Here is a 27,716-nt window from a genome sequence, read left to right as displayed (position 1 = left end):
GGCTGCTCTCTTGGGGCTCCTCAAAGCTCTCTGGGGCTCTGCAAACATTCTCCATTGTCTCAGAGTAGATAGCACTGCATTCCTTCTACCAGTCCCTCCAGCAGAGGGTGCTTGGCCACACTTCTGCAAGCTTTTTCGTTCTTTTTCTGGGCCAGGCTGAGTGAGACTCCTTTGAATCCCTAAGCTGTGTTTTCCTCTTAATTATAAATTTCATCTTTAAATCAATTTTTTCTTTTACTCTGCTGTATGTGATTCACAGCCTCTTAGTTCCCTCAACAGTTTGCTTAGGAATTTCTTCTGCCAGATATTCTAGTTCATTGCTCTTAACTTCTTCCTGCCACAAAGCCTTTTGGCATGGACGTGTTTCAGCCACGTTCTTTGCCAGTTTATAACAAGGTTGGCCATTCTACCAGTTTCCAATAAAGTACTGCTCATTTTTGTCTTTGACCTCATCAAACTGGCATTTTACCACCCACTTTTTTTTTTTTAATTTTTTTTTTTTTTTGACAGGCAGAGTGGATAGTGAGAGAGAGAGACAGAGAGAAAGGTCTTCCTTTTGCCGTTGGTTCACCCTCCAATGGCCGCCGCGGTAGCGCGCTGCGGCCGGCGCACCGCGCTGTTCTGATGGCAGGAGCCAGGGGCTTCTCCTGGTCTCCCATGGGGTGCAGGGCCCAAGAACTTGGGCCATCCTCCACTGCACTCCCTGGCCACAGCAGAGAGCTGGCCTGGAAGAGGGGCAACCGGGACAGGATCAGTGCCCCGACCGGGACTAGAACCCGGTGTGCCGGCGCCGCAAGGCGGAGGATTAGCCTAGTGAGCCACGGCGCCGGCTCACTTTTTTTTCTTTTAAAAAATATTTATTTAACTTATATTCTATATAAATTAAATAATTTATGTAAATTATGCATAAAATTTATATTTTATTTATATAGTAATATAAATTAGAGTTATATAAAAATTTATATAAATTATGGAGTTATATAAGTCATATAGAGTTATGGGGTAGGGGGAGAGAAACAAAGTAGGGGAGTAGAGAGATCTTCCATTTGCTGGTTCAGTCTCCAGATAGCTGCAATGGTGGATCAGGGTTGGGCCAGGCTGGAGCCAGGAGCCAGGAACTTTCCCAGGTGCATTAGCAGGGAGCTGGATCGGAGGTGGGGCAGCCGGGCTTGAACCTGCGATCATATGGGATGCTGGCTTTGCAGGCAGCAGCTTAATCCACTGCACCACAGCGCATGTCCCGACGATCTGTGTTTCTACGCATAGTCGGCTCCTGAGCACTGAGCAGTTTCTGAGAAGTTCCGTACTTTCCTGCGGCCCCCTCCTCTTCTGAAGCCTCCCCAGAATGGCCCTCGATGCCCTGTTCAGGGCCTGCGCCTCAGTCCTGCTCCAGCCTCTGCCCCTTCCAGTTGCAAAGCTGCTTCCGTGTGTGTAGGTTTCTCTTATGGTGGTGTCCCCACTGCTGTGGTTCCAGTGTTCTGCCCTGTTTGTTTTGTGCTGCTGCAACAGAGCACCTGAGGCTGGATTAATTTATCAAGGGCAGAGACTTACTTCTTAGAGTTCTGCAGGGTGGGAAGTCCAAGACTGAGGGCCAGCATGTGGCAAGTGCCCTTGCTACTACATCCCCTCACGGCAAATAGGCAGAGAGAGGGAAAGCCACAATCCCTTTATAATCACCGTTTCTGAAGGGGGAGCCCTCACGACCTAAACATCTCCCATTAGGCACTGTTGCCTTGGAGATTCAATTTTCAGCATTTGCTTTTTGGGGGACACATTCAAACCATAGCAGGGGGTTGCCTTCCATATAAGTAGGTTTTTCTGATGTAAACCGGGCTTCAAACGGTGGCTATGGTTTAGAGACAAGCTCAGGGGACTTGCAGTAAGAGTGGGCTGAAGCCTAGACCCTGATGTGTCGTCCTTTTGTGGCCCAAATGCTTGATCTGGTCTCTTCTTCCTCCTCTGGGACTTGGACATATGGTTGTAATGAGATGACCTGGGCAAAATACTTTGTACCAGCAAGTGCCATGTGACCGAGAGGTGTTGGTATTGGCAAAGGATAGGACTAGAAGTGACCCTGGGAGTGCAACTCCTGAACACATGTGCTGGTGGTTGGCTTGGCTTGGCTGTGTCCTCTGGGGAGGGTTTGTCCTGGCACCAGCTCAGTCAGGTCCCCCGGGACAGTGGATCTAGGTCCAAGGTGGTCTGATTATCTCAACTACCCGAGCGTGTTTCTCTGATACGCAAGGGAATAGAAGACAACACCGAAGACGAGGAAGCACATCTTCCAAGAGCTCTCCCATCCCACCTGCTTTTATGGTTGCATATTTTGGGAGCTATGTCTGCCAGATATTATACTGAACTCATTTTTAAAAAAGAGTTATTTATTTGAAATTCAAAGTGACATAGAGAAAGAAGGACAAGGCAGAGAGAAAGAGAGAGAGAGAGAGGTCTTCCATCTGCTGGTTTACTCCCCAGTTGGCCACAACGGCTGGAGCTGAGCCGATCCAAAGCCAGGAGCCAGGAACTTCTTCCAGGTCTCCCATGTGGGTGCAGGGCCCAAGGATTTGGGCCATCTTTTACTGCCCTCCCAGGCCACAGCAGAGAGCTGGACTGGAAGTGGAGCAGCTGGGACTCAAATGGGTGCCCATATGGGATGCTGGCACTGCAGGCGGCGGCTTTACCCACTACACCGCAGCGCTGGCCCCCTGAACTCATTTTTTAAAAACCTGGGTGTATATATTTGTTTCTGCCAGTTCAGTGCTTAATTTCTCGTGCAAATAGAATTTGATACATGTTCCGTAGTCCTGGGGTGGGCTTTGATGCTGGGTCCACCCCTGCAGGTTGGGGTTGCCTGGCCTTCTCTTCCTGACCTTGTCCTGCAGTGGCATTACCCCAGGGAAGGGGGGGCACAGATACTACCCGCCTTTCCTTCCCTCACCGTCCCTTACAGGGACGTGGAGGCGGAGGCCACAGGGATGAAAGCAGAAGGCGGGTTTAAGGGAGGGCGTTACCAGCTGCCTCCGCCTTCCTTCCTAGGTGCTTCAGTGAAGAATCTTGCGTGTCCATCCCCGAGGTGGAGGGCTACGTGGTGGTTCTGCAGCCTGACGCCCCCCAGATCCTGCTGAGTGGCACCACTCACTTCGCTCGCCCAGCTGCGGACTTCGAGGGACCCGAGGGGGTCCCTTTGTTCCCCGATCTTCAAATCACTTGCTCCATTTCTCACCAGGTGGAGGCCAAAAAGGATGAAAGTTGGCAGGGCACAGGTAAGGGTGAGTGAGGATGACTCCAGGGCGTGACGTCATCCGAAGAAGGGGCCAAGGTCTGGAACCAGAACGAGGGAGAACAGCTGGGGCTGGTGGTGGAGACTGGCCGCACTCTGTGTGTGCAGGGCTGGAACCAGCTACCCCTCAGCAGGAGAGCCAGTGGGAGGTCTGTGTGTGAAAGGAACCAATCACGCAATGATGTGCTTGCAAATGCTGCCAACCTCCCTGAAGGAATGAGCCTAGGAGGGGAGGAAAAGTGGCCAGGAGGTGGCGGCTGGGTCTCGGTGGGCCCAGCTCTGACCCAGACCCTGACTCTCTCCCGACCCCAGTGACAGACACGCGGATGTCGGACGAGATCGTGCACAACCTGGACGGCTGTGAAGTTTCCCTGGTGGGGGATGACCTGGACCCCGAGCGCGAAAGCCTGCTCTTGGACGTGGCATCCTTGCAGCAGCGAGGGCTGGAGCTCACCAACACGTCTGCCTACCTCACCATCGCGGGTCCGTGTCGCCGGAGAGCCTGTCTTCCTTTCTCGTGTGTGCCCCTCCCCTGATTAAGCTCCGCAGAACTCAGAACTTGCAGGCCCAGGGGTGTGGCCAAGCACATCTTGTACCTTCCCAGCTTGCAGATTGCCTGCTGGGGTTGAGGCTCCAAAGGTTTCTCTCCTCCCTCTCCCTTCAGAGCCTGGCTCTCCTCCGCTGCTGGCTGCCTTCCGTTTCCCTTCTCATCCCTCTTGTCCCTCGGCTCAAGTGTCTTCTTGCTACGCGTCATCTCCGTCTTACATCTCACTCGTCTCAGGCAGACAACACAGCGTTAAGGGACATGCTCATGTCTCTCTCCTTTTAAATCTTTCTTTATTTGGAAGGCAGAGAGAGAGAGAGAGACAGAGGGAGAGAGCTCCCATCTGCTGGTTCACTCCCCAAATGGTCCCAATAGCCAGGGCAGGGCCAGGCTGAAGCCAGGAGCCAGGAGCTTCTTCAGGGTCTCCCATGAGGGTGGCTGGCTGGAGCCCAAGCTCCTGGGCCAGCCTCCACTGCTTTTCCCAGGCCAATATCAGGGAGCTGGATCAAGAGGGCAATAGTCGGGACACGAGCCAGCACCCGTATGGGATGCCGGCGACGCAGGCAGCTGCTTTACCCACTGCCCCACAGTGTGCCTGTGGTACTTACAATGCTTCTTGCAGGTTTTTTGATCCTCCCTTTTAGGAATACAAGTTATTTAAAAATATTGTTAGGGATTCAACTTGGAAAGAAAAAGTTTATACCCCTCCTCTCTTAAGGAATATTTATTCAAATTGATTCATTGGTTTATTTTATATTATTCAAAAGATAGAGACACAGGGGAAGAAAGAGAGAGAGAAACAGAGATCTTCTATCCTCTGGCCCACAACAGCCAGGACTGGGCCAGGCTGGAGCCAGGAGCCTAGAACTCAGTCTGGGTCTCCCAAGTGTGTGTGGCAGGGACCCACACGCTCCTGCTTCCCAGAGTGTGCAAGAGCAGGAAGCTGGATTGGAAGCCGAGTAGCTGGGACTTGAGCCAGGCACTCTGATAAAGGATTCCTGTGTCCCAAGTGGTGATTTAACCTCCACACCAAATGCCTGCTCCTTGTGAGCTATTTGAAAAGCCATTATCTTTTTTTTTTTAAGGTTTATTTATTTGAATGGCAGAGAGACGAGAGAGAGGGAGAGACAGATGGAGATACAAAGAGAGCTATCTTCCATCCTCTGATTTATTCCCCAAATGGCTGTAAGAGCTAGGGCTGGGACAGGCTGAAGCCAAAGCCTAGAATTCTATCTGGGTCTCCCACATGGGTGCAGGGGCTTAAGACTTGGGCCATCTTTTCCTGGGGGAGGGACCCACCTTCCTGAGCATCGCCTGCTACCTCCCAGGGTCCACATTAGGAGGAAACTGGACTTAGAAGAGGAGCCAGGACTTGAACCAGGCACTCTGATGTGGGATGCAGGTGTCCTGGGCAGCATCTTAACCATGGTGCCAAGCGCCTGCCTCCAGTGCTCATGTCTCAGTGCAGAGTAGAGAGTGAGGGTTGGGTGGCTCCCAGAGGAAGGCGTCCTCGGGGAGGGGAAATGGGAAGAGATGGGTGTGAGTGTTCCCTACCTCCAGCCCCTGCCAGGGCCTCACCAGAGCTCTAGCTCCCCACCCCGCTGCCTCCCTCCAGTCTGGCACAATGTCTTTCTTTCCATTTCTGCCTACAAGCTGCAAAGCTGAGCAGGAAACACAAGCTCACCCTCCATCCCAGTCCATCAGCGAGCAGCGGGCCTTGCAGGGAGCTCGGATCACGTCCCCACTGCGGGAAGGGGCTGTCCCATTTTACGGCTTGGTTGGCTGGGGGAGCCGGGGAGAGAGGGTCCCTGCGCTGAGCCGCCTCCCCTTCCCCAGGGGTGGAGAGCATCACTGTGTACGAGGAGATCCTGCGGCAGGCCCGGTACCAGCTGCGACACGGAGCTGCCCTCTACGCCAGGAAGTTCCGGCTTTCCTGCTCTGAGATGAACGGCCGCTACTCCAGCAATGAGTTCATCGTGGAGGTACCCGGACAGCCTCTCTCCTTCTGTGGTTACCCGTCCTCGGAGAGGGGCCGGGGGCCAGGGGCTGGGGGACTCACCCTGATAGCTGCTGGGCAGATGGACGACCCCGAGACCCGGCACTAGGGGGAGGACAGGAGGCCATGCGGGCAGGAGTTACAGGAGGAGCGGGCTCCAGAGGGGTGAGGCAGGGCCGGGGGAGAGGAGGATGTGTCCACCGAGCCCTCCCTCTGCCCAGGTCAACGTCCTGCACAGCATGAACCGTGTGGCCCACCCCAGCCACGTGCTCAGCTCCCAGCAGTTCCTGCACCGTGGTCACCAGCCTCCCCCTGAGATGGCTGGACACAGCCTGGCCAGCTCCCACCGGAACTCCAGTAAGTAAGGCTGGGCGGGCCAGACAGGAAGGGAGGGTGGCAGGTGAGGGGCCTGGGTGCAGGTCCTCCCCTCCTCTGCTCGCTCCGCCCCCACCCCAGGAGGGGAGGAGAGAGGGGAGCAGTGGGAACCTGCTTTGCTTGACAGCTGTGGATCACTGTCTTTATTCCTCTGGAAAATTCACTTTCCCTGATGTCACTGCAGGGGACACTTATGCCTGGGATCATAAAGGCGGTGGAGGGTTTAGGATGTCTCCCCTCCCCCCAACAACATCAAATCTACCCTGAATGTAGGGTCTTCTGTAGTGATGTTATGATGTATGTGTTAAGTGCCTACTCTATTTTAGCACCATCCTAAGATGCTGTTTGGGGTGTAAGAGAATTCTAGGGTAGATACAGTCCCTCTTCTAATTTTAATCCAGGTCCTTGTGTTTTTAAGTATAGGCACATATATGGTACACAAAATGACAAAGTTTATTCAGAAGGTAAGAAAGCGCGCGCGCACAGACACACAAACACACACACACACACACGTGGGCTTAGTTCAAGCCTGGAGTGCGGTCCGCCAGAGAGAGAAGGGATGGTGGGGGAAGGAAGTGGGGAGGGGGCACCCTCAGCCCCTTCTCTTGTCCTCTCCTCCTAGCACCTCCTTTTATGAGCTGATGCGTGTCACCTGGGAGGTTAGGATACCACCATAAAATTCCACAGTGGCTTAATCTGCATATTTACATGGGGACCCTTCCCCAGGCATCCTGGGGTGGGGAGGGGGAGGGTGTTCTGACAAGCAAGTAGGATGGGATTACTCGGGGCGGGGCCTTGTGGTTTGTGACCTCCAGCTCGGCTAGCTACCCAGCCCGTATCACCATGACATGTGTAGTTATGTACCGTTTGCAGAGGATATTTCTATAACAAAGTATGCAGAGTGTTCTCTCCAGGGCGAAGCAGCCGTGTCCCCTGGCCATGCTCCTTTATTCAGTGCTGCCATTTTATTTAGTTAGCTTTTAAAGTGCATTAAAAAAAAGATTTATTTTATTTATTTGAAAGCCAGAGTGACAGAGGGAGGGAGAGACAGAGGAAGAAAAAAAGAGAGAGAGAGTGAGAGATCTTCCATCCACTGGTTCACTCCCCAAATGGCCACAACAGCCAGTGCTGGGTCGGGCTGAAGCCGGGATGCTGGAACTTTACCCAGGTCTCCCTGTGGGCAGCAGGTACCCACGCACTTGGGCCATTTTCTGCTGCTTTCCCAGGTACATTAGCAGGAGGGTGGGTTGGAAGTGGAGCAGCTGGGACTCGAACCATTGCTCCAATATAGGATGCTAACGTTGTAGGCATCGGCTTAACCTGTTGTGTCACAATGCTGGCTCTGCAATTTTAATTTTTCTCAATTGACAATTGCTTAATTATAGCAAAATTGGAAAATGCAAGTATAAGAAGGAAGTTCAGCCATGATTCCAGAGGAGAGCACAGTTACTATGGTATATGTTCTTCTCATTTTTCTATGCTTATTTTTTTTTTCTGTTTACAAAGTTGGAATCAAACCGTTTTGGAACCTGCTGTTTACACTTGGCATTATAAAACAAATCCCGCACATTATTAAAAACTGTCAAGTGATATTGATGTTGTTGAAGGTGATTTTTGGACTCCCTTTACAGAGGTGTTTTTTTTTTTTTTGACAGGCAGAGTTAGACAGTGAGAGAGAGAGAGAGAGAGAGAGAGAGAGAGAGAAAGGTCTTCCTTCTGTTGGTTCACCCCCCAAATGGCCGCTACGGCCGGCGCACTGCATCGATCCGAAGCCAGGAGCCAGGTGCTTCCTCCTGGTTTCCCATGCGGGCACAGGGCCCAAGCACTTGGGCCATCCTCCACTGCACTCCCGGCCCACAGTAGAGAGCTGGACTGGAAGAGGAGCAACCGGGACAGAACCGGCACCCCAACTGGGACTAGAACCCGGTGTGCCGGCACCGCAGGTGGAGGATTAGCCAAGTGAGCCACGGCGCCGGCCCTACAGAATTGTTTTTAAAGCCGACTTATGCGGCATTAATTTTTGTAACTTTTTAGACACACGTTCCTTTTGGCTCAGGTCAGTATTACCCAACTTCCTCATCCACTTTTGTAAGACTTGGCTCTGGATATCATTTTAAGTTCAAAAACATCAAGCCCACTCTCAAAGCCTGTGCATTTGTCACGATTGGAAAAAGCCAAAAGCTTGTGTCACAATTCCCTATGAGTTCCGTGAGTGCTTTTTTGGAAGAAGTTCATGGCCACCAAATGCTGCTGTGAACACATGGCCCCAGTTCTCACAAGTAATGGTCATAAAAACTAACCCCGTGAGCTCTTGTGTGCCAGGCATGGTGCCGACCCCGGGGTTTACACATAACAGATGAAATATGCCTTGGAATTAGCCCCTGTGAGTGCAAGGGAGTGGAAGCACAGAGAGGTCAAGTACCTCCCCAAGATCACACAGCTGGAAAGAGCTGCAGCCAGGACTCAGATCCAGGGAGCCTATGCCGGAGCCTGCGCCCTCATGTTGGTCCCCTGTGTCCTCTATGTTGGATGATTTCTAAATTCTTAAGTTGGTCTGTCTTCATTTTAAAAAATGATTTATTTATTTATTTATTAGGTAGAGTTACAGAAAGACAGAGGAAGAGACAGAGAGAGAGAGGTCTTCCATCCACTGGTTCACTCCCATAGATGGACACAATGGCTGGAGCTGAACCGATCTGAAGTCAGGAGCCAGGAGCTTCTTCCAGGTCTCCCATGTGGGTACAGGGACCCAAGAACTTGGACCATCTTCTACTGATTTCCAAGGCCATAGCAGAGAGCTAGATCAGAAGTGCAGTAGCCAGGACTAGAACCGGTGCCCATATGGATGCTGGCACTTCAGGCTGGGGTTTTAACCCGCTGCACCACAGCGCTAGCCCCTGCCAGTCAGATTAGACTCCTGGTGGACCCAGGTGCTGCTGGGCCTGCTCAGTCCAATTTTTTTTTTTTTTTTTTTTTTTTTTTTTGGTTTGAGGCTCCAGGTGATGAAGTCCTTGTTCTAACTGCCCCAGAGCTTCCTCCCCTCAGTGTCCAGCTGCCCCCTGCCCCCTGCGAAGCCTCCCACCTGCCACCGCCCACTGTCCTCCCTTCGCCTCCCTGCAGTGAGGCCCGGCTTCCCCCGAGACGTCAACAGACAGCAGCAGCCTGCCTTCACGCCTTCCTCCCTTTGGGCTTGAGTAGGCACAAAGGCCACGGGTTTCCTGAGGGCACTGGGGATGAACATCACCTGAGCACTGGCTCCTCGAGGTGAACCGCCCTTTCGCCTCCTACCTGTCGGAGCCGTGTGGCAGAAGCAGGGTTTCACAGGACTGCACTGCTCTGAGCATACAGAAGCAGTAAGAGACGCAGTCTCCGTCAGCCGGTCTGGGGCTCATGGCTCTGCGCTCCCGAGTGCACCAGCAGCCAGAGACTGGTGTGAGTTAAGACAGCCAGGGTTTCCCGGTACGCGTAGTGTTAGAGCGTCGTGGATCTGGCTGGCTGCAAGGGATTTGGGATGGGTATGACAGAGAACAAGGATTTGGGAGTGGGGGTGTGTGGGTGGCAAGGGGAGTTTATGTCGAGGGAGAATAAGATTGAGAACGGAGAGACGAGATGACCATGATATTATTTATCTGATCAACCCAAACTTCGGTGTAGACACAATCACCAGGAAGCCTTCCTCAGCTCTTGGTGTCTGAGTGCCACCCACACCAATGGAATCAGACTGGGGTGGGAGCAGGCATCATGGTGTGATCTCAGTGGGCACCAGTGCTTCCCTACTTTGTTTCCTACAATTACCTGAAGCTTTGCAGAAAGACATCAAAGTGGGGCCGGCGCTGTGGCGTAGTGGGTAAAGCCACCACCACCTGCAGTGTTGGCGTCCCATGTGGGTGCCGGTTCCAGCCCCGGATGCTCCTCTTCCAGTCCAGCTCCCTGCTAATGTGGATCGGTTTGGCTCCGACTGTTGCAGCCATTTGGGGAGTGAATCATCGGTTGGGAGATCTCTGTCCCTCTGTCCCATTTGCTGGTTCACTCCCCAAATGGCCACAATGGCCAGAGCTGGACTGTTCTGAAGCCAGGAGCCAGGAGCTTCTTCTGGGTCTCCCATGCGGGTGCAGGGGCCCAAGCACGTGGGCCATCTTCTGCTGCTTTCCCAGGCACGTTAGCAGGGAGCTGGATCGGAAGAGAGCAGCCGGGACTGGAACCAGCGCCCATGTGGGATGCGGGCACCACAGATGGTGGCTTTACCCACTACGCCACAGCGCTGAGGGTGGGCCAGAATTTTGACTGTGAGCCTCCTGGTAGCTGAAGCAAAGGAACTAGAGCAGTTATGGAAGTCCTGTGATAGCAGCCAGCCGGTCTTTCATGAGAAGCCCTGGGACCAAGCACAGAGGTGTCTGCTGGCACCACGTGGGGCTGTGGCCAGCGCCTGTGACAGCATCCTAACAATCTCGTGGGCCACTTGCTAAGATCCCCCTGAGCACTGGCTGAAGAAGACACTTAGGCCAGAGTTAACTGCCGAGCCCAACACAGACAGGTCCATTGCTCTGCTTCATCTCTTGATTATTTTTATTTATCGCCAATTAAAAAACCCTCCCAACCCTCTTTGGCCTCCTGGCTCATCTTAAACTAGTCTGCCAGAGCTGTTGGTCTGCGGATGGCGTCTGCCTTTCGTTTTTCTTGTGGCCACTTCTTTTTCCTGGCAATCAACCTGCAATTTCCTTCATCAGGCCAGGGGCTCAAAGGGACAAATGCATTTCATTAAGGCACAAACCAGAGACTGGCTCCTTAGCGCTGTACCTGGAGAGCGGGGGGCAGGGTATGCCTGCTTCTAGAACCTGGGCTTAGCCAGAGGGGGCAGGCAGTGGGGGAGTCGCCCTCCCCTGGGTCTTGTCCAGCGCCTCGGAGACTGGGAGGGATCTGTCCCCTTCTCCCGCCTTCTCCTATCCCCAGGCACTTGAGAAATGCTGGTGCCACCGGGCCTATCTTGGCTTGAGAGCCAGTGCCCAGGGATCCTACCCGCCCTGCTCCCACAGAGTCCACTCTGATTGGCTAGTGGCCCCCCGTGGGCTGTGGGTCAGGTCAGGATGTGAACCAGCTTGGCAGAGAGCCATCAGAGGGCTGTTTCAGGGAGTGTGCAGTGGGCAGGCCTGCCCGGGCAGGGCACTCTCCACACACCTGCTTGGCCTTGGAACGTGCGGCAGTGTGAGTGTGCTGGCTGCTGGTGAGAAGGGGTCTTCAGCAGGGTGCAGGGGGCTCCCGTGCTGTCTGCTTCTCTCTGCTCTCTCTCTTGGCATGCGTGTCTCAGGCTGGAGGTAAATTTGGGTCTGGGCTGGAACTGTGTACGTGTGTTGCTCTCTGAGTGTGTGGCGGGGGGCACGTTCACATGGACTAGTGCCTTAGCACCAGCACTGCCCACTGCACATACCAGCGACGGGCAGGGCCGTGCCCTCATGTGGGGTGCAGTGACCCAGCTGCCTACGAGGGCCCTGGGCCTGGGTGTGCTTGTATGGGGTCACCTGCTGTCCCTGGGGCTGTGGGCTCTCTCGCTTTGCTTCTTCTGGCCTCTCCGAGTGCTGTATGTGTGCGTGCAGATGGGCAGGGCTGGGCTCACGGCTGCTTGCTCTGCGATCCTCACTGCCCACGTCTGCGGTGTTTATGTCCTCCTTCAGGGCCTTGCCTGGGCTGCCCAGCTGGTGGGGAGCTGGGTGAGCCTGCACCTAAGGCTCTGCTGTGCCTTGCTGGAGACCCTCAGACGCATTCCTTTCCGACCACCGTGTGAGCAGGTTGCCTGGGGGCTGGTGCGTGCAGTTGTGTGGGCTGGCGGAGGCCTGGGGCAGGTGTGGGGTGTGGCCACCTGTGTCCAGCTGTGCGCCCGCACGATCTTCCTGAGCACATGCCTGTGCCTGCACATCTGCCTTGCCGCCGTCAGCTCTAAGATCCGTGTGAGAATGCACACCCCCCTCCGTTTCTCCCTGCGTTTCGGGGCCTGTGCCCCCCTGACTCTGGGCCTGAAAGTGAGGCTGCCAGACTGGAGGCAGGGGAGGACCCAGAGGGAGGAGGCAGAGCCACCCCAAGGGGCGACCTGGGAGGAGCAGAAGCCCCGGAAGCCCAGGCGCCCCAAGCCAACCAGGAGAAGGCAGGTGTCACCGAGCAGGCCAGCTGGTAAGTGAGCCGAGGCTGCTCCTTGCCCCTCGGGCCTGCCCCAGCCTTGAGGGCCAGCACCTCCTTCCTGCAGCCAGGCCGGCCTTGGAGTCTGTGTCTCCTTGAACACCAGGCAGTTCCTCCCTGGTGGCTGCCCTGCTCCTGCTCCTGCCCCCGCTGGGCCCTGAACACCTCTTTCCTGACCCGAGCAGTCCTTGGGGAGGGCACAGGCTGAATGACACGGCAAGTCCAGTCCTTGCCCTCTGTGGGCTGAGATATGGGCTGCTGTGCCCATGGCAGCAGCTCTGGGCCGGGAGACTCCCTCCGCTGCCGCTTGGCCCCTGCTTCGTCATTCTGTTCTCCCTGCCCTGCTCCGTGGGCTGTTTCCTTTCCAGCTTTTCGGCCCACTGCCCTCTTCTGGGCCACAGTGGACACCGTGCCCTCTTACTCCAGGAGAGTGCCTCCTCCCACCCTTAGTGCCAGTTTCCCCGGGAGAGCCTGGCTCTGCTCTGCTCAGTGCCCACTCTCCCCACAGTGGTCCCAAGCGCTGCGACCCTCATCATCGTGGTGTGCGTCGGCTTCTTGGTGCTCATGGTCGTCCTGGGCCTTGTCCGAATCCACTCCCTTCACCGCCGCGTGTCGGGGACCGGCGGGTCCCCGGGCGCCTCCAGTGACCCCAAGGACCCCGACCTCTTCTGGGATGACTCTGCCCTGACCATCATCGTGAACCCCATGGAGGTGAGCGCCCTGCAGAGATCTAAGCAAGGCTGGCCTCAGCCTCGTGGCTGGGCTGCAGGGAGCAGGGAGGAGAAAGCTCAGCCTGGGGGTGGGGGTGGGGGTGGGGTGGGCGGTGGGGAGGGATTTGCGGGCCCATGCCGGGGTGGCCCTAAAGGAGAGGCCGTGGTGTGCGGGCGCCGATGCCCTGCTTTCTGTCGCCACAGTCCTACCAGAGTCGCCAGGCCGGTGTGGCAGGGGCTGCCGGGGGCGGCCAGCAGGAGGACGAGGACAGCAGTGACTCGGAGGCGGCCGACTCGCCCAGCAGCGACGAGAGACGCATCATTGAGAGCCCCCCGCACCGCTACTGAGGCCCACACCCGTCCCCAGACACAGAGAGAGCTATGCCCCGGGGGAGGCAGACCCCCTGGACAAGGGAGCTGGGCGTTCTGAGAGCAGAGGGGCCCGGAGGCTGCCAGCTGTGCAGTTGGAGCCTGCACAGACCCCCTCGGGGCCCCTTCACTGCCTACCCCACCCCAGCCCACCTCCCACCATGGCCTCTGGGCTCCCTTTCCCCTGTGGCTGCCAGGGCAGGCCGCGCTGGAGAGATGGCTGGAGACCTCTGACGGCCTGTTCTGCACGGCGACCCCCTGCCGTGGCTGCTGTCCCCTTGGCTCACTTGTGTCTCTGGCCCCATCCCAGGTCCGCCACGCACGGTCTTGGGGGTAGCAGGGTCTTGGGGGTGACAGTAGCCATGGCTGGGGCCAGGGTGGGATGGCAGCAAGCCCCCTGGGTCCCCTTCTCTAATCTCTCCTGTCCCCCGGAGCCTCCTTGGGCTCCCTCACTTCTCCGAGAGCCCCCCTCGCTCTACTTCCATTTCTGTCTGGGGATCCCTGCTTCTCCTCTCCCCCACTTCCCTTCCCTTTTTGCCCTCTTTCCTGTCCTGCCCTCACAGTCCTGAGCCCCTACAGCCTCCTCCCTTCCTCTGTGACCTGGCTGTGGCCGGGTTGTGGGGGTGGCTGAGGAGAGGGGCCTCGTGTGTATTATATATAATGTATATTTTTTCAATGTTGTCGTGAGCGCAGCTCCTGTGTTCCTGCGTGCAGCTCACAGCCTTGTGTGTGCGTGTGTGTGTGGCATTGTCATGTCCTGGGGTGGAGGTAGGGGGATGGGTGTGTGGGGGAGGGGACACACCCTGGGATTTTCAAATAAAAGAACCAGAAAAAAGCTCCATGAGTTGCCTCCTGCCTGCTGATCCTGAGTGGGTGCGGGTGGCAGGGGACATTCAGGCCTCTGGGCAGGCCTCGGGGGAGGGGACAAGGGTGGTTGTCTTTGGTACCCTGACCAGGTAAACCTCAGGACCGCAGGCCCCTGGGACAATCAGTTGGGGGCATAGGGCCCCACTGCCTTCTTCCTTTGAGAAACCCTGTGAAAAAAATATGCAATGCAGGGAGTGCTCTGGGTGTCTGGGCAGACGTCCAGTGCTTTGTGGGAGTCATCGCCAGCCCCTCCCATTGGACCTGGAGCACTGCCCCTGGGGCCCAAGGGCTACCAGTGTCCTGTTCATAACAAAAGGACTGGAGGTTGCCCCGTGGCTGGCTGACCTCCGTGAGCATCCTCGGCGCTCAGGCCTGGGGGACCTCTGCTTTGTCCACGTGTGGTAGCTGCAGAGACGTAGCCCTCCCCACACTTTCCCAGCAGCCAGGTCGCCCTTCCCCAGCCTTGTGTGCCGTGGTTCTGTGGCCCAGGTCTGCTGTGGCTCTGTGGGTTATAGGGCAGTAAGTGGAAGGGGTTGTTTCAGAAGCGTGAGCTGTGAGGGGAGCATCCTCCTCCCGGTGCTGCCCCCGCCCCAGGAAGTGTCAAGCTTATTTACTTTTTACTCCATTTTATTGTAAAGGCAGAGATGAGGGAGAGAGCTTCCTTCCACTGGTTCACTCCTCAAGTGCCTACCACTGGGAGGGCTGGGCCAGGTCGAAGCTGGGAGCCGGTACGCCATCAGGATCTCTCGCACATGGGTGGCAGGGACCCTGCTGCCTCCCAGGGAGGGTATGAGCAGGGAGCTGGATGAGATGTGGAGCGGCGCGGACTCTGATGTGAGAGGCAGGAGTCCCGAGTGGAGACTTAACCATGGCACTGCCTGATGGAACAGACATAAGCCTCAGCCATTCTCTGCGCATTGCCCAAAAGGTAGATAAACATTGGCATGTATTCTTCACCCTTGAATCTCAACAGGGACTCACACCCTATTGCCTTCATACCCTACTCCCCCAATGAGGAATTCCCCTCTGCTACCCCCACCCCACCCCCATCCTTAGCCCTCCTAAAATATAAAAAGGTCCAGCCCCTGGGTTGAGGCCTTCTGCCGCTTGTTCCATCAGTGTGCACGCCGGCAGCTGGTCACCCACCTCTGTGAATTTATTTTCTCTGAATAAATTCGGTCTGGCTGTAAATTCGTACACTGCCTCCTCTCTATCCTGCGCCTCTGTTCCTAACACTGCCTGCTCGCCCCTCAGCTCCTTTCCATAGAAGGAGGGCATCGGTATCAACACGGTCCCCCCAGTCCTCAGTGGGCTGCCAGAGATGCTCCCCCAGGCACCTTTGCTTCTACCAGGGGCCCCATCCTCGCCCGTGGCTCCAACCTCCAGTGTGTGTCGCTGCCTCCAGGTTTGAGTCAGCAGGGCCTCCTTCCCCTGCCTGTGGCGTCTCCACCTGTGTGTCCTGTGCCTCCAGCTCAGCCTTTCCCTGCATTCTGCTCTGTTCTCTGTGACCTCTCGCTGTCACCTTTCACCAGTTAGCTAAGCTGTGGGCTGCAGGTGCAGGTCAGTCTGTATTCCTCCCGGTCCATCAACCCCGTGTCCAAATGGTGACTTAACCCTGTCATTCCTACCCCTTAAAGTCTCTCAAATATACCCTTTTCTTCCTTTATCTCGACTCACACCGCCCTCATTTCCTCCTGGTCTGTCACAGGAGCTTCCTACCCGCCTGCCACTTGCCTGGGCCCCAGGCTCCCATCCCTCTCCTGCCCATCCTAAGTGTGCATCTCAGTGACCTGTCCCAAGGGCTGTTCTGTCTGCACCACTCTCCCACCTCCCCCCACCCCCCGCCCTGCCCCTGTCACCGCCTGGATCAAGTCCTCGCACCGTGGGAGGCCCCCAGTCCAGGTGTGCCGGCTCCCACCTTCCCCCTCCCTGGTCTCTCTGGTGCCACTGTGCCTGCGCCCCTGGGCTCTGGTCACACACAACCACTTGTACCTCCTAAACTCCCCTTGCTCTTTCTTGCTCTGTGGCCTTCTGCCTAACATGTCCTATACCTCTGTGTGCCTAGTGATTTTCTACTTATCACTGTTCAAATGTTGCCTCTTCCAGGAAGTCTTCTGGGCTCTGTTCTTGCCCCAATTATGGCACTAATGGCAAGGTTGCAGCACCTGGCTGTCTACCAGATTCTCTGCTTCCTCAGCTACTGGCATAGGGCCTGGCACACTGTAGGGCTCAGGAAGGTGGAGGTCAGAGGGTGGTGGAGCCGACGCTCTGCACCAGCTTCTCCCATGGTGCTCTGCCTCGATGCACGCTGACATGTCTGCGGCAAACCCGTATGGGAGGCAGCCCTCCCCGTCATCCTGGAGTTCCCCAGAGGCTCAGGGTGCAGGCTTCAAGGATCAGCTTTGGCTCTTAAAGGGGTAAAAGAGGTTTTAGCTCATTGTTCAGAACTGCAGTGAGCTCAGCCCCCTCTCATCCGTCTCTTTGCCCTCCTAATCCTCACCCATCCCTGGTCTCAGGGAACACAGCTTCCCATGCAGAGGAGCGGAAGCCATTGTTCCTGTTTCCTTCTGGAACCCACACGCTCTGAGACTCGGGACTGGAGTCTGTATGCACCATGCTTCAGGGCCGGAGCACGGTGGGCTGGGGGTGAGCCTGTCTGAGCTGTGCTCGCTCTAGGGAGGTCCTCACCCTGCAGGCAGCAGTGGGAGTGGATCTCTCAACATCTTCCCAACCGCAGCCTGACTCTTGCCTGCCTGGTCATCTGTCCCTGTGGCTGGGGGTGGTTTCTTCTGAAAGGTGACTTTCTGCAGCAGCTCCCTGGAGACTCTCCAGTGTCAGAACCGCCGGGCACTGCTGATTTCTTACAAGAGCCACGATTCCTGTCCGTCCTCTTTGTCCCCAGTGTCTGATGGCCCAAGGGCCCCATTGTGTGTATAGGAGTTGAGCAGGTGGAGATGCACGGTGGGGCGGCTGGGCAAATGCGAGTCTGGGGAAGACCTTGTGCTGCTACGCGCCCTGAACATCCGCTCTCAATCTCTGACCCACCCTCCCTCTGTCCATCTGTCGGGGTCCATCTCCCCTTCTGCCACATACCCATTGGAGATAGGAATCAGGGTACCGGCCCCAGTGATGCAGGGAAGGGCAGCTGGCAGGTGTCCAAATGGGTTTTTATGCTGTTGCTCAAGATCTGGAAGGAGCTTCTCTAATCCCCCTCAGAGAAACTGGGTGTCAGGCCACGGGCAGGTTTCTGAATCACCTGTTCCCAGTTTAATTCGCAACAGCAAACGCTTGTCCCTTGGCCTCCGCAGATCTTTTCTCCTTAAGTCCACTCTCGCAGCAGAATGAATTAGCTCCTCGAAAGGTATGCGACGAGGTGCCCTAGACACAGATCCGTTCACCAACAGCTCAGGAACGAAGTGTGCTCTTTCCGTTACCAGATTTGAGGCGCAAAAGCCCATCAGGTGCCCCTGGGGCAGTGGACACAAGCACCCTGGGAGTGGGTGCACGGATGTGCACATCTTCCCACCTGGGAGTCTGGAATTCACCCGGCAGCCTCCAGGCTGATTCTGAAGCCTCACCCACGGGTCCCTTTGTGTAGGGTAGGACAGGAACAAGTCTGCTCCCAACCCTCTAGAAGCTGTGGGAGATCTCACGTTCCCTTCAGATGCTAGCATCGCATTAGGGGTTCCCCAAGTGGATCCCCAAGACACACTACCACGCCGGGCTTCCCTGCACTGTGTGTTGGTGCAGTGGCTGCTTCAGACGCTGGGGTGCCTCCTGCGGGTGTGGGTGAGGGCGAGCCAAGGATGAGTTTGCATCCTTGAGGTTCCTCTGTGCACCAGGGGTACAGGTTACACTCCCTCTGGCTGCCCCCTGGGAGGGGAAGGGAAACAGGTGTGGAGAGAGATGCGTGAGCCCCCTGTGGGTGGGCATCTGACAGAGGGGAGGGGCTGGCGCATCTACCTCCACGCTACTGGTGTCACTGCCTCTCCCGGGGCAGGCACCACGCCGTGGAGCTCTTAAAATGCCCATGTCCTCCAGGAAGAGGACGGACGAGGGCCCTATTTAGTGAGAGTGGGCGGGGGGGGGGGCAGGGGATGGAGACTGTGGGGGAGGTAGGGCTGGCTTTGTCTGGAAGGGAATAGGGACCCTCTGTTTCCTGTGTGGGGGTCCTAGGGCGTCTCTGTCTGAAGATCCCATCTCAGAGGCTGACTCGGATTTCTGGAGTCTTGTGTCTGCAGCACCCTTCCCAGCGCCTCAGCAGGTGCACTGACAGTGTGTTCCCCTTACACACCAGCAGACTGGCATCCTGCTACCCTTGCTCATGGGTCTCAGTGTGACAGGTCCTAGGGGGAAGGTGCTGTTAACAAGGGCAAAAGCACCACGTGAAAAGACTTCTCATTTTTCTAGGTCACTGAAAGGAGACAGGTGACAGCTGGGCAAAGCCCCCGAGTAACAGACCCAAAAGAGACTCAGGTGTTCACACAACCTGTTGCCCTGAAAGCTAAGCACTCTCTTCAAGACGGCTGGGCCAATGACTGTCCTAAAGACTCAGTTTGTTAAATTTTTTAAAATATTTATTTATTATTTATTTGAAAGGCAGAGTTACAGAGAGGCAAAGGCAAAGAGAGAGAGAGAGAGAGAGAGGTCCTCCATCTACTGGTTCACTCCCCAGTTGGCCACAACAGCCAAAGCTGAGCCGATCCAAATCCAGAAGCCAGGAGCTTCTTCTGGGTCTCCCACATGAGTGCAGGAGCCCAAGGGCTTTGGCCATCCTCTGCTACCTTCCCAGGCCATAGCAGAGAGCTGAATTGGAAATGGGGCAGCTGGGACACGGACTGGCACCCATATGGGATGCCGGCACAGCAGGTGGAGGCTTAGCCTACTGTGCCACAGAGCTGGCCCTTCACTCTATTAAATTTTTAAAAATGTATTTATTTGAAGGGCAGAGAGGGAGAGAGAGAGAGAGAGAGACACTTGGAGACCCATTGTTTCACTCCTCAAATGCCCACAATAGCGAGAATGGGCCAGGTTGAAGCCAAGAGCGTGGAACCATGCTGGATCTCCCATGCGGGTAGCGTGGACACAGCTACTTACCTCATCATCTACTGCCTCCCGGGATGTGCATTAGCAGGAAGCTGGACAGGAAGCAGAGCTTGGATTCAAACTCAAGGAGTCTGGTATGGAACGTGGGCTTCCCAAGCTGCATCTTAACTGCTGTGCCGAACGGCCGCCCCCGGATCCAGTCTGGATACGCCACTCTGTCACTTTGGAGAGATACCAAAACAGAGCAGCCCCTCCCGTCAGGGGAGGTGGTGGACAGGAGGGGTTGAGGAGTTGGACTTCGCTTTGGTAGTCTGGGATCCAGTCTCAGCACCTTAGGCTTGAGTCTCGCTCTTCAACTTCCCTAAGCTTTGTTTCTCATCTAAAGGGAGTGTTCTGTTCCTGTAAAAAAACGCCTGAGACTGGATAATTTATCGTGGTCAGAAATGTATTTGCTCATGGTCTTGGAGGTTGAGAAGTTCGAGAACATGGTGCCATCATCTGGAGAGGGCCTTAGTGCAGAGCCAGCCCATGGTGGAAAGTGGAAGGGCGAGACAGAGCGAGACCAAGTGCAAGTGAACAAGAGAGGGAAATGGGCCCAAACTCACACTTCCCACAGGAAATCCTCTTCCTCCCCCCCACAGTGGCACTAATCCATTCATGAGGATGAAGCCGACACAATTGTCTCTTGAAGTTTCCATTTCTTAATGCCATCGCGATGGTAACTGCACCTTAATATGAGTTTTACTGGGGGCATTCAAGTTGTAGCCAGGGGGGGCTTGCTCATTCAAGGGGTTTATTGAGGCTTCAGTGGAGTAACCACCCTGAAGTCACTCAATGAGCAGCACACTGTAACGCACACGATGTGTGCCAGGTATCATGGCCGTCAATATCAATCACCAGGAGATGGACAAACCCTGCCGTGGTGATGATGGGGTCTGGTCTTTAAAAGCGTGAAGTACTGGGGATGGCTGAACTCCCAAAGTTCTTTTCCTCCAAAGCTCCGGCAGTGTAGAATTTTGGTGTTGAACACATGCTTTGGAGGCAGCTGTGCCTTGCTTAGTTGTTGCTTGCTTGCTTGCTAGATTTTGGAAAGATTTATGTGTTTGAAAGACAGAGTTAAGGACACACATACACACACAGAGAGAGAGAGAGAGAGAGAGAGAGAGAGAGAGATTTTCCATTCACTTGTTCACTCCCTAAATGGCACAAAAACTGGGGCTGGGCCAGCCAGAAGCCAGGAGCCTGGGACTCCAACTGGGTTTCCCAAGTGGCTGGCAGGGGTCCAAGTGCTTGGGTCATCTTCCTCTGCTTTCTCAGGCACATTAGCAGGCAGCTGAATGGGAAGCAGAGCAGCTGAGACTCGAACCAGTACTGTATGAGTGGCTGGCATTGCAGGCAGCAACTCAGCCTGCTGTGCTATAACACAGGCACCTTGGTTTTTTGTACCAGGGTGGCTCACAGAAGCTAATTGTGGCCAATGTCCAGAGAGAGTGATTATTTTTACAGTTGCAGTGTGATTTACGTGGGCACAGGGTTATTTTAACAGTTGAGGGCTTTAAACAGGGGCTTCTGTGATCTTAAATAAGATGTCATGGGCTTACAGATGCCAACATCTGTGGTTTACCTTGACCTATATGGCAAAGGTGACCTGATGCTGTAGGTAAGGCAATTCACAAAATAGAAGGTCTCTTGGTCTTGTCTTAAAATGGTCAGAATCGCAGAGCCTGAAGGGTGAAAAGTGAGGCGCTGGTGGATGGGATACGTTTAGTGCTGCAGTTTTTCAGCCAGGTTTTCCATTGGAGTCTCAGATCTCAAAAGGAGCTAATCCCAATCCTGTCTGGGAAATGTGTGCAGCCTCTTACCATTGCTATAAACTGTAGTATAGGGGCTGGCGCTGTGGTGTAGGGGGTGGAGCTGCCGCCTGCGGTGCTGGCATCCCCTATGGGCGCTGGTTCGAGTCCCGGCTGCTCCATTTCTGATTCAGCTCCCTCCTAATGTGCCTGGGAGGGCAGCGGAAGGTAGCCTGGGTCCTTGAGCCTTTGCACATGTGTGGGAGGCCTGGAGGATGCTTCTGGCTCCTGGTTTTGGGTTGGCATAGCTCTGGCTATTGCATCCATTTGGGGGGGTGAACCAGCGGATGGAGGACTTTTTCTCTCTTTCTCTGCCTCAGCTTCTCTGTAACTCTGCCTTTCAAATAAATAAATAAATAGTTAAACTAACAAAAAACTGTAGTGTGGGTTAAGGGAGTGGAGTATGGAGGGGCTTGTATCTCAGATGGTGAGCCTGTCCTCAAGAGTTATCTCCAATCACCTCAAGGTGGCTCTGAAGTTACAACCTTTACAATCCTTCGGTTGGTTACACTATCCGTGAAGTTGCAGTCTGGAGACTCAGATTGTGAATTTAGCTGCCAAGGGTGTTGTACCTTTTTCAAACATGGTATCAAAGGAGTGGGGAATCCCTTTAAGGTGGGGCATGTGGCACAGCAGTCAAGATGCTGTTTGGGACACCTGCTTCCATACTGGAGCACCTGCGTGCCAGTCCTGGGGTGCTACTGATTCCACGTTCCTGCTATTGTGCGTCCTAGGAGCCAGCGGCTGATGGTTCCAGTTCTTGAGTTGCCATCATCTATGTGGGAGACCTGGATTGAGTTCCAGACTGGCCATTGCAGGCATTTGGGGAGTGAACCAGTTGATGGTAGATCTTTATTCTTCTGTCTGTCTCTCTTTCTTTCTTTTTTGACAGACAGAGTGGACAGTGAGAGAGAGACAGAGAGAAAGGTCTTCCTTTTGCTGTTGGTTCGCCCTCCAATGGTTGCCACTGCACTCCCGGGCCACAGCAGAGAGCTGGACTGGAAGAGGAGCAACCGGGACAGAATCTGGCGCCCCTACCAGGACTAGAACCCGGGGTGCCGGTGCCGCAGGCGGAGGATTAGCCTATTGAGCCGCAGCGCCGGCCTGTATTTTTTTTTTTTGACAGGCAGAGTGGATAGTGAGAGAGAGAGAGAGAGAGAGAGAGAAAGGTCTTCCTTTTTGCCATTGGTTCACCCTCCAATGGCCGCTGCGGCCAGCGCATCTCGCTGATCTGAAGCCAGGAGCCAGGTGCTTCTCCTGGTCTCCCATGGGGTGCAGGGCCCAAGGACTTGGGCCATCCTCCACTGCCTTCCCGGGCCATAGCAGAGAGCTGGCCTGGAAGAGGGGCAACCGGGATAGAATCCGGCGCCCCAACTGGGACTAGAACCTGGTGTGCCGGCACCGCAAGGCAGAGGATTAGCCTGTTAAGCCACGGCGCCGGCCTTCTCTGCCTTTCAATTAAAGAACAACAGTCGACAAATTTTAAAATATAGAGAAAGTGATTGGGGACGAGCATTTAGCTTAGCAGTTAAGATGCCCACGTCCTGCATTGGAGAACCTGACTTTAATTTTCAGCTCTGGCTTTGATCCCAACGTCCCACCAGTGCGGATCCTGAGAGGCAGCCGTGATGGCTCAAGTAATTGGAATCCTGCCACCTGTATGCGAAACCCAACTTGAGTTCCTGGCTCCCAGCTTTCTCCTGGCTCAACTCTGGCAATTGTGAGAATTTGGGGAGTGAATCAGAAGATGGGAGCACTCTCTGTCTCTCTTCCTCTGCTCATCAAACAAGAACCAGTTAACAAAACAATCGGAGTCTAACTCTGGAATATGAACGGTGGAAAGTGGAAGAAAAACAGAGGGCTGATTAAGGTGGAGGAGGACAGAGAGAGTTCACTGGAAGAAAGTGTTAGGGTGTTTGAAGTTAAGCTAAGCACTTGAAATGAGTGTGAAGTCTTAGAAGCCAGGCCAGGTCAGGATGAAAGGGAAAAGTAGGTGTATATGGGCCTGATGCTGTTTAATTAGAGGACTTGAAAAGAGAGGTCATTGATGGGGCTATACATCTAACAAGACAAGAAAATGACAAAAGGAATGTAAAACCCATCAGATGTGGCAAGTTTGCTGCATTCTGGGAGGGGTACAGTAGCTGTCCAACTACTGGGGATGGGATGAAGTCCAGTGTGCGAAGATCCTCCGCTGGTGTGAATTGTGAAACAGTCCAGCAGCTGACAGCCTGGCCTGACTCCCACCAAGAGACGACGTGAGAACTTGGTTGGCAGGGGGTAGTTCTGAGCACCCCTGTCCTGCTCATTCACCGGACAAGGAACTGTCTTTCCACACTGTCTTAGCCGAGACTGCTGTAATGGAATACCTGGGTGGCTTAAACAACAAACACTTATTTCTCACAGTCCTGGAGGCTGGAAGTCCAAGAGCCAGATGCCAGGACACCTGTCTGGTGAGGGCTGCCTTCCTGGTTTGTAGACAGCCATCTTATTCCTGTGTCTATGCATGCAGGACAGCAGAGATAGTGAGGGCAAACTCTTGTGTCTTTTCCTACAGTACGTGCTGTGCAAGCTTATAACCAATAGTAGAACATTTAAGAGAAATTGGAGCCAGCACTGTGGTGTAGCAGGTGAAGCTGCCACCTGCAGTGCTGGCATCCCATATGGGTGCCAGTTCGAGTCCTGGCTGCTCCTCTTCCAATCCAGCTCTCTACTATGGCCTGGGAAAGCAGTAGAAGACGGCCTAAGTCCTTGGGCCCCCGCACCCATGTGGGAGACCCAGAGGAAGCTCCTGGCTCCTGGCTTTGGATTGGCACAGCTCTGGCCGATGTGGACAGTTGGGAAGTGAACAAGTGCCTCTCCTCTCTCTGTGTAACTCTTTCAAATAAATAAATAAATCTTTAAAAAGAGAGAGAGAGAGAGAGAGAGAGAGAGAGAAATCAAACATCTGAACAGGGCAAATAAAATAATTAGACAAAAGTAGCAAGTCATAAGAAAGATTTTAGTGTTCTAATCTACCTTGATAGGCAATGGAAATGCATGAGAAAAAGAAAAACAGATGTGTTAAGCATATGAGTATGGTAGCAAGCTGCTGAGGAAATAGTACCAAGTATGTAAACGGGACTCATTGTTAAAGGAATTTAAACCTGTTCAAATTAAGTTAAACATCAATCAAAGAATCATTTGAAGTGATTAAAAAAGACACATAGTATATTATGCATAGAAATTTTAAGATTTATAAGTTGAATTTAAATATTTAAGCAAAATGAAAAAATAGTTAAGCAAAATGAAAAAATTTGATAAACTAGATAGCAATTTAAAACCCAAGTGACTGGAAATCATCTTTTCCATACATACCAGACAAAAATATTCATAATGAAGAACGTGTATCTGTGTGTGTGTGTGTGTAGCTTGCATTCATTGTTGGATCAGAAAAAGATGAGACCTAAAGCAATCTGAGAGGCAGAGAAGAGATGGCCCAGAGAAGGCGGGAGCCACCTGGAGGGAGCTCAGGTCCAGGACGCAGCTGAAAGGCAGCTCCTCCAAGCCGCAGCGGAGTCCATCCTGGAGCAATCAGAGACTGGAAGACAAACGGCTACTGCCGCCTCCCGATTGGAGCCCGCTGTTGATGGGTTTAAGGTGATTCACTGGTGTGGCCTACACGGTGACTGCAGGTGTGGGCTGACGCGGACACTGTCAGCCGTCACCAAACCGCGTTGCAGCCCATCCTGGACACCCAGTTCAACCACGTTTCCCAGCCTCCTGTGCTGCTGAGGTGGCCACGTGACTGATGTTCTGATGGAAGGCGAGTGTTCAGCCCGCCAGCCTCCTGATGGGCACATCCTGACCCTGAAACCAGAATTTCCTCCACTTCTCTACATAATCCTGGGTCTTTACTGTGCGTTTGGCTGCACAATTACATAATTTTTTTTTTTTTTTTTTTTTAGGATTGATTTACTTGAAAGGCAGACAGAGAGAGGGACAAATACACACACACACACACAGAGTGAGGAAGAGAAAGGATCCTCCATCTGCTGATTTACTTCCCAAACGCTCACAACAGCCAGGACCAGGGGAGGCTGAAGCGACGAGCCCGGTTCTCCCATGTGGGTGGCAGGAGCCCAGGTGCGTGGGTTCAGTAAGAAACTGACTGGCAAGCAGAGGGTAGTGAGGACTGTAGCCAGGTATCTAACACAGGATGTGGGTGTCCCAACGCAATGCCCACCCTTACATCATCTTTCTTTTTTTTTTTTTCCTTGACAGGCAGAGTGGATAGTGAGAGAGAGAGACAGAGAGAAAGGTCTTCCTTTTTGCCGTTGGTTCACTCTCCAATGGCCGCTGCGGCCGGCGCATCGCGCTGATCCGAAGCCAGGAGCCAGGTGCTTCTCCTGGTCTCCCATGCAGGTGCAGGGCCCAAGCACTTGGGCCATCCTCCACTGCACTCCCGGGCCATAGCAGAGAGCTGGCCTGGAAGAGGGGCAACCGGGATAGAATCTGGCGCCCCGACCGGGACTAGAAACCGGTGTGCCGGCGTTGCAAGGCCGAGGATTAGCCTGTTAAGCCACGGGGCCGGCCACATCATCTTTCACTTGTATTCTGAGACTCAGAAAGCTCCAACAATCAAAACCAAAAATGCTTGAAGTAAACATACTCATAAGTACTTGAGGGGTCAACACTGTGGCATAATGGGTAAAGCCACCGCCTGCAGTGCCAGCATCCCATTTCTAGTCCCGGCTGCTCCACGTCTGATCCAGCTCTCTGCTATGGCCTGGGAAAGCAATGGAAGATGGCCAAGTCCTTGGGCCCCTGCACCTGTGTGGGAGACCCGGAAGAAGCTCCTGGCACCTGGCTTTGGATCAGCAACAGCTCCGGCCGTTGCAGCCATTTGGGGAGTGAACCAGCAGATGGAAGACCTCTCTCTCCCTCTGTCTCTGCCTCTCTGTAACTCTGCCTTTCATATAAATAAAGAAATAAATATTAAAAAAAACACTTAAATGAATTTTGGTGCCAAAATTAATAGTGGCAAAAACCTTCCCTGAATAGGGGCAGCTAGTTCTGAGTCCACCTCGGGTGACTGCACACGCATTCGCATCTGCTGAGAAGTGCTAACACGTACGGTTCTAGGCTGCTGCCCCAAACCTCTCTGGAGAAGATATACAATTAACATATACCTATAAAATCCTAATAAAATCTTCAAAGTTCTGAGGATAAAAACACACTTGGCCTCAAGAGTTTCAGATAAGGGCTTGTGGGCCTGAGGGAAGGGTCTGCATTGCCTAATGTATACCCTGGGTTCTGGGAAGACTATTTTTCATGGGATAATAATCACTTTTTAAAAAATATTTATTTATTTATTTGAAAGTCAGAGTTGCACACGGAGAGAAGGAGAGGTACAGAGAGAGAGAGAGGGAGAGAGGTCTTCCATCTGCCAGTTCATCCCGAATTGGCAGCAATGCCCAGAGCTGCGCCGATTCGAAGTCAGGAGCCAGGAGCCTCTTCCCATGTGAGTGCAGGCCCCAAGGACCTGGGCCATCTTCTACTGCTTTCCCAGGCCATAGCAGAGAGCTGGATCAGAAGTGGAGCAGCCAGGACTAGAATTGGCACCCATACGGGATGCCCGCACTGCAGGCTTTACCTGCTACGCCACAGTGTTGGCCCCTATTCATTAATTAATTTTTAAAAAAGTAATGCCCTTAATGTTTTAAAGCAGTTCTAAATTTACACGTACTCCCTTCCTCCTTCCCCACCATGACTAACACCTCGCTCCGGTGTGGTATTCCTTGTATTTGATGAACCTCCTGTGACTCATCATCAAGGCCCGAAGTCCGTAGTTTTCATTTGCATCCACTCTTTGCACTTTCAGTGGGTTGGCAAGTGTGTAATGACACAGGCCTACCGTGACAGAATCACAGAAAAGACTTGTGTTGCCCTGAAGGTGCTCTGTGCTCACCTCCTCAGCCCTTCTGCCTCCCTTTTCAGCTCCTGGAAACCACGGAAGTTTTGCCTCCCTCTGTAGTTTTTCCTCTTCCAGGATGCCATACGGTTGGAATCATACAGCCTGTATAGTCTTCGTTCACTTAGGTCTGTGCATTTTAAGGTTCTTCTACTTCCCCCATCACTTGATAGTTTTCTTCCTTTCTTTCTTCTGCTCATTTCTTCGTATTTCTGAGCAATGTTCCGTTGTGTGGCTGCACTACAATTTATCTCTTCACCACTTGGAGGACATTCTGGCTGCGTCCAAGTTTTGGCAGTCCCAGGAAACTGCTGTAAACATTCGCATGCAAGGTTTTGTGGGGACAAAAGTTTTGAGTCATTGCTTAAATACCCCAGAGCAAGACTGCTGGACTTTTATGGTAAGAGTATGTTGAGCTTTGTAAACAGCTTTCAAACTGTCTTTCAAAGGATATATCACTTTGTATTCCCACGAGCAACCAATTAGAGTCCCTGTTGCTCCCGTCCTCATCAGCATCTGATCTTCGCAGGATTGGGGTTTTGGCCATTCTAACAGGTG

At 53.8% G+C, this 27,716-nt stretch overlaps 1 protein-coding gene across 4 annotated transcripts in view; it reads left to right on the top strand.

The window, feature by feature from the left end:
• The window catches only part of CLSTN3 (calsyntenin 3), a 34,564-nt gene extending 20,281 nt beyond the window's left edge, over positions 1–14,283 (top strand). For all 4 annotated transcript variants that reach the window (XM_062194673.1, XM_062194672.1, XM_062194674.1 and 1 more), the window contains 6 exons: positions 3,037–3,263; positions 3,593–3,763; positions 5,661–5,806; positions 6,042–6,177; positions 12,872–13,074; positions 13,278–14,283. In XM_062194673.1, coding sequence (XP_062050657.1) covers positions 3,037–3,263; positions 3,593–3,763; positions 5,661–5,806; positions 6,042–6,177; positions 12,872–13,074; positions 13,278–13,421 — 1,027 coding nt within the window. In that variant the 3' untranslated portion in view covers positions 13,422–14,283. The remainder of the gene's footprint in view (positions 1–3,036; positions 3,264–3,592; positions 3,764–5,660; positions 5,807–6,041; positions 6,178–12,871; positions 13,075–13,277) is intronic.
• The last annotated feature ends 13,433 nt before the right edge of the window (positions 14,284–27,716 follow it).

The sequence above is a fragment of the Lepus europaeus genome, chromosome 6, assembly GCF_033115175.1.
Source record: "Lepus europaeus isolate LE1 chromosome 6, mLepTim1.pri, whole genome shotgun sequence".
Lineage (NCBI taxonomy): Eukaryota > Metazoa > Chordata > Mammalia > Lagomorpha > Leporidae > Lepus > Lepus europaeus.
The sequence above is the reverse complement of the archived record's forward strand: the minus strand, read 5'-3'. Positions and strand labels throughout refer to the sequence as shown.